Source organism: Seriola lalandi, unplaced genomic scaffold, assembly GCF_002814215.2.
Source record: "Seriola lalandi dorsalis isolate HSWRI2012SDOR001 ecotype SW California unplaced genomic scaffold, Sedor1 jcf7180002054595, whole genome shotgun sequence".
Classification (NCBI taxonomy): domain Eukaryota; kingdom Metazoa; phylum Chordata; class Actinopteri; order Carangiformes; family Carangidae; genus Seriola; species Seriola lalandi.
This window is the reverse complement of record NW_019525148.1, coordinates 111,087-121,232: the sequence shown is the minus strand read 5'-3', so window position 1 is coordinate 121,232 and position 10,146 is coordinate 111,087. Positions and strand designations below refer to the sequence as shown.

The 10,146-nt window shown below is 46.0% G+C and overlaps 2 protein-coding genes across 2 annotated transcripts; one reads left to right on the top strand and one right to left on the bottom strand.

Moving 5' to 3' along the window:
- Window positions 1-687: 687 nt before the first annotated feature.
- On the top strand, window positions 688-4,006 carry LOC147818387 (uncharacterized). Its single transcript, XM_087177386.1, has 3 exons — window positions 688-752; window positions 1,673-1,718; window positions 1,904-4,006. Exons 1-3 carry the CDS (start codon window positions 689-691, stop codon window positions 3,825-3,827), a joined length of 2,034 nt encoding a protein of 677 aa, XP_087033512.1. The 5' UTR covers window position 688; the 3' UTR covers window positions 3,828-4,006.
- Window positions 4,007-4,015: 9 nt separating this feature from the next.
- s100v2 (S100 calcium binding protein V2) lies at window positions 4,016-10,036 on the bottom strand. Its single transcript, XM_023419258.2, has 3 exons — window positions 9,883-10,036; window positions 6,415-6,546; window positions 4,016-5,592 (listed from the first exon to the last, which is right to left on the bottom strand). Exons 1-3 carry the CDS (start codon window positions 9,889-9,891, stop codon window positions 5,422-5,424), a joined length of 312 nt encoding a protein of 103 aa, XP_023275026.1. The 5' UTR covers window positions 9,892-10,036; the 3' UTR covers window positions 4,016-5,421.
- Between the last annotated feature and the right edge of the window lie 110 nt (window positions 10,037-10,146).

Here is a 10,146-nt window from a genome sequence, read left to right as displayed (position 1 = left end):
TGATAAAAATGTTGAGGTATTTGCAGCAGTGGAGGATTTTTTACAGCAGTAAAATTCTACAGTTTCCATGGAGACAGTTGATTTGCTGCTACTAGGAACACTCACATTAAACTCATGTCACAGTGAAGACAGTCGCAGGTGCTTTTAGTTTTTTCCTTAGTTTGGTCACTAAAGTCTTTAGTGCGTCAGTGACTCAAAGTGATTCTTTAAGTGTAAGAATAAGATCAGGAGAAACATTTAAACACTTAAGGGACTTTTTCAGGAAAGCTTGAGGAAAAGTCTTTAGGTTGTTTTGAGCAACTGTTTTTATTTCAAGGAAAATCTTAACTGAAGGCGTTTTGTGGAACTGGCCTCCGACATTTAGATTCAGTTTAAACAAGAACATTTAATGATTCTTTTTTAAATCGTTATTAGTTATTTACTTGAGGAGGAAGTTGAACCACAGTGGAGAACATGAAGCGTATCCTCACCTGCATTAGACTGCACAGGTGTAGTGACAGAGGTGGAGCAGTGGGACAGGCCCTCAGGTTAATCTACATGTTTGACCGCAGACTTCATGTTCACAGCCGGTTGCTTCATAACGACCGACGCCTCATTTTCATTCTTATCTAAACAAATGTGTGTTGAGATGTGAAGCTGCTCGGCTGAACTCACAGACACCTTCACGTCCTCGCAGCAGCTCGCAGCCATGTTCACAGTCTGTGGGTTTTATGTGTTCGTTCAGGTGTGTGTGGCGGCAGGAGTCGACACAGGTGAGACCTCCGACGCTGTTTTAATGTGTTTGATGAAGAATAAGACTTTAACTCCTTCACTGCGCTGGTTCTCTCCATCAGACATGAAGCAGAGGAACCACTGGGCTCAAACAGTGACATCACACTCTGATCGCTTTCTATTATGATGTTTTTCAGTGTCAAGCTGCAGATTTCTTCTTCATGTCTTTTTTAAGTTTTTACGCTGTTACTATTTTGACAGAAAGTTTTAACTTTCAACTTTCTGTCACTGTTTTGGGGTAAGGGGGGGGGGGCTTGAGGGGAAGAGCAAGGAGCACTTGATTTATTTACACTCAGAACCCTGACAAGACATAACAATTATAATAATAATAATAATAATACAAATAAACTTTATTTGTATAGCACCTTTCATACTTGGTAAATTTAGCACCAAGTGCTTCACATGAAAAGAAAAGACATTAAATGAACATAAAACATGTTAAAATCATTGATCTAAAATGAAAAACATAAAAAACATTGATGTAAAATGAGATAAAATAATGATTTAAATAATAAATCCTTAATTAAGACATTCAAAACAAAGCTACACTAATTCACCTGCAACTCCAGAACTGCAGGTAAAAACACGACATACTTAAGTATTAGAAAACATTAATTGGACAAGATTGTAAGATTGTAGTTTTTTTTTAATGCAGGTGTTTTACCTTTTTCGGTGCCAATACAAATTTAACCAATAAAAGTTTTTCGATGGCATCGTTTTCTTTTTCAGTTCAGGTTTTGTTTTCAGGGTCAGGATGTTACTGTCACTGTTGTCATCCCATAGAAAACCTAGTTAGTGTCGTTTATGACGGTGGCTGCTGTGACCTCATCACAGGAGCACATGATCACAGCTAATGATTATCAGCATGTTACACCAACAGCTGCTGTGTGTTTCATTACAGACTGGAGTGTCGGGCCGACTCCGCTCAGCTCTGATGTAGGAAACAGGTGAGACGCCTCATCATGTCTGATCAGCTCTGACTATCAATATAGACTTTTTTATAGTAAAATTACTATTATTTTGAAAACAAGTGGGAAAGGAGAAGCCATGTTATAAACTGTCCTGCACACACAGTTCATTCTACTTTAACGAACCGTGACTCGTGACTCTCCCGCCTCTTTTCTGTTTCCAGGATCCGTCTCCAGATGACTCCACCGGGGTCTGACCCCTCCCTCCTTGATGCTGGAGATGCAGTCAGTGACACTGTAGATCTGGCGTTTACACGACCTCTGATTTCCACGTCGAAGACGCCGTGTCAGAGAATCTCTGACCGCTGGAGTTCTGTGTTCGATTCCCCGGGTCCTGAGAATCAGACGGGTTGTGTCAGAGGTACTGGTCTCATTGAGGACGTCTTTCCAGTTTATTTGACTCTTTCAGATGGTTTTAGAGTCAGCCATGATGACACAGCTGAGACGGAGACGATGTCCAACCAACAGCACATGACCCTTAGAGAACGTGATGCTGCATCCAGCCACGAGACTGTAGTTATAATGGAAGAGGACGCTGCTGTGACTGAGTCAGCCACGTACCTGTATGAGAGGCATCCCAGCGGATCCACTCTGCTGAGGTACCAGAAGGGGGCGCTGCATCTTCTCAGAGGAAGGCGTTTCTCCTCTACTGGAGGTCATGATGTCGTGCTGGTTGGTCATGGCGGCACGGGCACCGATGGAACAGTCCAGCTGGCGGGACGCGGCCCGGAGGAACTGGTCAGACTGGTGTCAACCTTAGAAACCGAACTCTTCTCCGGTCCTCTTGGCTCCATCAGCCTCATCAGTTGCAACCTTGGGAATGACCCTCACTTCATGCTGCAGCTGCTACGAGGTCTCCGGTCCGTCGGCGTGGAGACAAAGCTGCACCTGTACACCTCCTTCCTGTCCGTCAGCTCTGACGGAGCGATGATGACCGGAGCTGATGGAGTCTGGACGGCCCATGACCACAGAAGAAGAGTCACTGCTGAACTGGACCAAACAGGGGACCTGCTCACCAAAGAGGGACTTGGCTGCGCAGGGCCAGAGCTCCCTGGTTATAAAGGAAAAGCTCTGTATGTTCAGACGCTGGATTGGCCAAGTCACCCACAAATGTTTGTCCCGATGGAGCTGCGTAAGAAGTACCCGTCGATAGACTGCCTGGAGGGGCTGACGTGGAGCCTGTTCTTTGAGGAGAACGAAAGAAGACGAGCTCCTGATTACGACAGCGAGCAAAGACACGTGAAAGCAGTTTGGCTCACAGAACCAGGACCAGGAGGAGACAACATTGTCTTCAAGCATATTGTGAACATTCAGGATCTACTTGTGGAGATACGATACAACGCCAGAGAGGAAGTCGTATCAGACCTTTACTACGTTCTCAATGAATGCATCTACAAAGTGCACCGGGCAAATCTTAGTGTAAGTCTGATGGGGAAGTTCATGAGCACTGAAAACCAAGCTGAGGTCGAACGTTTCCGCCAGAGCTTCGAGGAGCAGTGGGGCGAGTCCTCCCTGCAGGACCTGAGCCAGGGTCTCAAACCGTCCAAGTTCAACGACTTCTGTCGACAGACCTTCCAGTTCCAGGAGTGTAATTACAACTGTGAGAGGTGGGGTCAATACTTCATGGCCGCCGTGTTTTCAGCATCTGTGCGCAACTTCAGAACCTTCTCGCTTTTTCTCATGAGCGTCATCGGCTGTGAGGTAGGCCGCTCACGGGGGACCGACAGCCCACTGTGCACGGCGTTCGTCGGAGATGACCACCCCATGGTTACCAACCAACCCTGGCCCCAACATCTTCGGCGAGGATTCTACGGCTGCACCGTCGACAACTATGAGATGGCGCCGCAGGAGAGGCAGATCTGGTTGGATCAAGTTATTGCGAAGGAAAACGCCCTGTACATCAAATCGAAGCAGATGATGAACGGAGTCGACCACGACGAGCAGACGGAGCTGGACATCTTTGGGAGGGTCAAAATCATGAATAAGTACGTGTTCTCGTCCTTTCTGGAGTTCTTCCGAGGTACGCCTGAGGGAAAGAAACTCAAGAGAGGATGTGCGCCATCTCTCCACGAGGATTTGAATCCGTAATGTCGGTGTAATGAGAGGCAGCGCCTGTCGTCACACAGATGATGTGTTTTACTTTACGCTGATATAAAGCTGCAATAAAATGCTGCATAGTTCATTCAATAAAGTCCTAAATGAAAGCAATAAAACAGCAGATAATTCACACTTTTTTCTTATTAACATAATAAATGATTAAACCATAACACATGCAGTGTTGGTGATTTTTTTTTTATGTTTATTACATCATTTTTCTTATGGTGTCACAAAGGTCAGAATACAGAGAATTACAAAATATAAATACATAGAAAATGCAGAATCACTGAGGATGAAGCATCACTAGTACAAACATATAAAGGGGCTATAAAGCACACGGATGTTTCTGTCTCCAGAAGAAACTGATTAAACATTTAGAAAAATCCAAACGATAATTGTGTGTTTTGTTACTGATGCATGTGAAGTCAAAAGGAGATGATTAGTATCATGTAGGTGAATATTCAGACGAGGTTTTTTAGTGGAAGTTATTGTGTAAACTGTCATACGGAGAATTTATCCTGCGGTCAGTTCTGCACCGATGAGAGAAGAAATCGTTCATGTTGGAGCTGCAGTTGTTTTGTTTGAAGGCACATCACTTTGTTTCATCAGAGCACATACACGCTATTACTGTATATAAACGACAGGCTTTGCATTGAAGTGGTTAACTAGTGAGATGACCTCTGTGAGGAAGACATGGAGCCCCGGCAGCCTGCTCGTTACCTTTCCTAAACCAGTGACTGATGTTGTATCGCATCACGTCCTGTGAAGCTTCGAGCGACAGCGGGTCGTTTATCCCGCTGACGCAAACTAAACTAAATGAGATGAACAAATATGAGAGTGACTGTGTGAATGACTCTAAACGTCCAGCGACCTTCAGCACCAGTTAAATTCAGGCCTCAGACAAAGAGACTGACGCCGTGAGACCTGGAGCCTTCAGAGTGTGAAGTCGAGTCAGTTTGATGCTGAAGCTGTGTCTTTGTTTGGCTGCGTCACAGAGACTTGCTGCCCCCCCCCCCCTCCTGATTTTGTTGATAGCACCTCCCCTCCTCTCACCTCCTCCCAGCTCACAGCTGAGGGTTGAAACCTCACTGTACGTCAGGGAGGAAGTCTGAGGAGCTGAGGGTGACAGACCAAAATCAGGGTGTTTCTAACCGACAGCAGAACGGACAGCTAACCTTAGCTTAGCGTGGGTAATAACATGCCGGCCACAGACCGTCCGGTCCAGGAACAGGAACTTATAACATAACTTCATTCATGATCAGTAGATGCTACCAACAGATGTTTGAATATTTTTATTGTGAGCTGGTTCTAAATGGAGTTTTCAAACTGTGTGTCGACCTGCACAATGTGAGAGATGCAAACTGGCCTGGAGTTTAACTGGTGCAGAGGATGCTGGACAGGACACAGGCAGATGAGACGGCAGCGTTTACACCTGTAATGTTTCAGTCTTAAATGTGGGGAACAGCTTGCTGTGTGCACCTTTGTATTCTGTCTGACACCTGGATAGGAGAGTGATGTACATACTTTCACCCTGTTTGGGTGGAAACTCAGAGCTCGCTGATGTGTTGGGCCGAGAGCCTCCTCTTCACAGGAGGATGCAGTTGCATGAGGAGCCCTTGTTGCTGCTGAGGAGGCTGTGCTGCGAAGTGGCTACCGACTGGATCAGGTTCCAGAAATGCTTGAAAGAGATGCCCTCCCCGTCGCCGACGCCCATCTTCCTCATGATCTCGCCCAGTCCCTGGTCTGTTCCGATCCCCTGTGGGAACACAACAGCACAACACGAGGAAGATGAAAATGAAGTTCTTGTTTTCAGGAAGTTATGACACAGTACTCTGCAGAGGGGAACACAGTGACGCTGACCGGACGACGAAGAGAGAGACAGCATTCAGACGACAGACACAGAAGAAGACCACCACCACAACAAAGATGTGACCTTTGACCTTTCTATATAATCCACAATCCACATGTACAGGAATGTGATCTGGTGCAGAAATAGCAAATCCATTTCTGTAGATTTAGTTGGGTGTCCCTAATAAACTGACAAGTGTATATTTTATGTATATACACAGTGAGTTATTCAGTTTATATAATATCAGTCCCTGCAGAAAGTTGTGATGTTTGCGATCACAATAATTAACGAAAATTCAACCAATCCCTGTGAATTCTCTGCGTCCTTGCATTTTTATCCAATCACCGCAACTTTTGCAAATTTTCCACAAATTTTTCATTTCATAAATTTGATAAAAAATCATCATAGTTTCTCTCGAGTTGAACCAATCATACGAGTCCCTGCACAAAACCTTGATGTACGTCACCAAACTCACTTCCTTGTTTCAGGTTTTGAAGCTTGAGACATGTGACATGAACGTCCCACATTTACCAACAAACATCACTGTTAAAGACAAAGACATTCAGCAATGTTTTGCACGAAAGTGGAGAGAGAGAGAGAGAGAGAGAGAGAGAGAGAGAGAGAGAGAGAGAGAGAGAGAGAGAGAGAGAGAGCATGTTTCTGACTGTCTGTATGAGGTGAGGAAGCTGCTGCAGTCAGCGGGGGTGAAGCACATGGAGGAAGTTTTACCTTGACCAGGTTCGGCATCTGGGAGGACAGAAGGCCTTTGAATTCATCAGTCTTCAGCGTTGGACCGTTGTCAGCTGAAGCAGAGTGGAACTGGGTGACCAGTGTGTTAATGGCCGTCTCCAGGTCTGAATACTGGGGGAAAGGACGAGGAAGGTGAAGATGGAGCAAGAAAGGAAAAAAGACAGGAGGAAACACATGATCAGACCGATATCTAATAACACTTTCATCTCTATCAGCCTTTGCTATTGGCTCTTCACCCCAAAGCTCCACCTCCTCTGCAGAGACAACAAATGCAGCATTTGGCCAATGAGCAGGGGAAATACAAAAATATTTTATAATTATAATGTAAAGAGGCAGATATTTCCCTCAGGAGCTGGTGGAGACCAAACACAGAGCTAAACGAGAGGAAACACTGGAGTTTGCCATGTGAGCATAAAAGATTTTTATGTTAATTGTTGTAGCAACGCTCCACACACAACGGTCACAGAGGCTAACGTTAGCTTGTTTAGGCTAACGTTATTTTGTTTAGGTTAACGTTAGCTTGTTTAGGCTAACGTTATTCTGTTTAGGTTAACGTTAGCTTGTTTAGGCTATCATTAGCTTGTTTAGTTAAGATTAGGTTGTTTAGGCTAATGTTATTGTGTTTAGGTTAACGTCAGCTTGATTAGGCTAACATTAACTTGTTTAGGCTAACATTAGCTTGTTTAGGCTAACATTAGCTTGTTTAGGCTAACATTAGCTTGAGGCAGAATCAGTTATTACAGTTTTAAGGTCAGAGAGCTGACCCTCAGTGTTTTCAGGGCTTCCTGTGAGGTGACTCATCACCTGCATCGTCACAGGTGTGAGCGAGGAGGGAAGAGGTGGACTGTTGATGTTTAACTTCAGAGCCCTAAAACCACAGAGAGGATGAAGTTAGACTGAAGTCATCCCTCACATTTAGTGAAGTCTCACAGCTGCAGGCCGTTAGACCAATGGCAGGTAAGTTCTGTTTGAATAAGGTGTGAATGTGTGTTTTTGATCCCCTTTAGCTTTGGCTCCGCAGCAGCTGATGTGAGTCTGGAGACCGGCCGAGATCCGCCCTTCACCATTTGGCCCGGGGCTTTTTAAAGCCTGTAAACAATGTTGTTTACAAGTTTTAGAGCTGAGATGACAATCTACCACAAGGGCCATTTAGTGGAGCTCTCAATCACGGATCACAAAATGGATCCAATCAGATCTTGTGGTAGATGTTTCTGATCTATAAGCCTAAATGGATAAGTCGTAAAGAAAGTGTTCAACCTCCAGCTGCTGAGGAAGACCATGTGATACGATCAAAAGCTCTGATGAGATTAGTTTTAGACAAGATTAAGAACGACCTTTAAATCTCATGTTGAATACCTAATTCTTTAACTGTTGTCTAGTCGTACTCAGGATTCAGTGTTACAGCTGTAGGAGCAACACAACAACCTGTGACCATGACATCATGACATCACGACGTCATGACATCACGACATCAAGTTTATTATGAACCTGTCAGCAAACAGTTATATTATATAACAGGATATTCAAACTCCCGGCAGCTACAGAGCGACACGATGATTCGTGTCTTTGAGCTCCGTGTTTGGTCTCCACCAGCTACTGAGGGAAATATCCGGCTCTTTAGCTGCTAAACGCTCCGGTGTGTTGGGTGTGAGTCTGATGAGCAGGTGGAGCACAGACGCTTCGCTGCAGCTGGAAACGATGACGAGGAGACGGAAACAACAGCGAGTTCATCACACAGTGATTTATTCAGTTTGGATGTTAAAGAGATGAAATAGTGAGATTAAAAACAAAAAATGTATGTAAAGCATCAATGTATTTCTTAGTTAAAACACAATAAAAACAACATTATAAAAAAGAAAAACCGCCTGTTAATGTGCTTTTATGTTGTATTGATAACCTAGCCGCCATCTTTGATCAGCTCCTGTCAACACTGATGTGATTTATTGAAACAAATATAAGAAATACAAATACACGGTCTGTTCATTCAAAACACAAACAGCTTCAACATGAACTTTCCACTGAGGTTACAGAAGGATTTCTCTCTCCTCTGTCCATACTGTGACTGACTGACGCCCCCTAGGGGCCGACGCTTTCACAACAACCACAGAGACAGCAGAGGACGCTTCCTGTGGCGTCACCATGTGGCTCCTTCACAGACGGTCAAACACTTTTTAGTTCTTCAGCAAAACTTGTTGAATTTCAGGTTTGATTGCAGAACAGTGTCTGACAGAAGCCGTCCACCTGTGATGTGGATCAGAGCGGCTTCACACAGGAACTCGCTCTTGCTACAGTTATTCAATACATGTGGATCAACGGCTTTGTGAAAACCACACCCTCTCTGACTGATGCACCACAAGCTGCTGCAGGCCCTCGTCACCTCGACTACAACCCTCCCACAGCGAGCAGACCGAGTCCTGGAGTTACACCTCGTTATATTAACCAATGTGTTACACAGATAATATTGTGCTTGAAAAAACTGACGTCCCATTAAAAACACTGAGGCTTCACTTTGTTACTGTTTCTGTGTTTGTCTGTATAAGAGCTTCTTTACCTTTATTACAGAAGCAGTGATCTAGTTTCAGTGTAAACAGTTAAAGTCAGAGGCCAGCACCACACCCAGATCCAGCTCTGTCAGTCTGAACCTCTACAGTTCGGTCCGGGACGGTCCCACAGAGGGACGGAGAGGACGGCCGGCTGCACAGGAGCCCGGTCATCTCTGCAGGACTGTGGCGTACTGGTGTGGACTCGTCCTGTGAGGACAGAGACCAGATAACGTGGGGACCAGAGGTGGCACAGGCCCCTGCTGGCAGCCCACAGTGACCCCCCCCCCCCTCCAGATTATAAACAGGATAGGAGCTTGAACGCAGCACGATGAGAAAGGCCCTGAAACAAAGAGAAGTCACTCAGGTGGACCTCTGTCCCGGCTCCAGCTGGGCCCCTCACACAGGACTGGACCTGCCCCGGGTCACTGACTCTGTTCATATATTACAGCCACATTAAAGCTGTAATAATGTGATCCTGTGACAGGTAAGTGGTGGGCTCAGGTAGCACCAGGAGACCTGTAAAGGTGTGTCAGGACTGACTACCACAGTTACTGGATCTCAGGGAGGGGCCGCTGGCAGCACGACAGACCTGAGCGCCGAGGCTGGGCCGCGAACGGCTCCCGCGTCCGCTGAGAGGAACTCCCGCGGTTCATGTGGACCTCTCCGGGTCTCAGGTCCCGCTCAGAAAACTTTCTCTGGTCGTTGGGAAACCGCCGCCCGACTTGTCCCGCTCTAAAGAATAATTGAGGAAGTTGTTCGGTCTGGAGCCGAATCACTCCGCAGAAGAAAAAAAAACACTTTTTTTTCTCCCCAGAAAACTCGATGAGACTTTAAAAGCTCTTCGTTGCTGAACTCAGATCCAGTTTCGGTCCGGTTCTGTAAAGACCAGAGTGCGGACTCTTACCTGAGGCATGTCGAAGACAGTTGGAGTGTGTTACTTTTCTTCCTGCGTGTCTCGCGGCTGCTGCTGCTGCTGTTGTGTGTGTGTGTGTGTGTGTGTGTGTGTGTGTGTGTCAGCGGAGCCTCTGTCACCAGCTGGCACTGATCCTGGATCCGCCCACCGCCCGGAGCCCGGAGCCCACAGCCAGGAACCAGGAACCAGGAGCCGAGAGCCGAGGGAGCAGCACGACCCAGCCCCAGTCCACACACACACACACACACACACTCA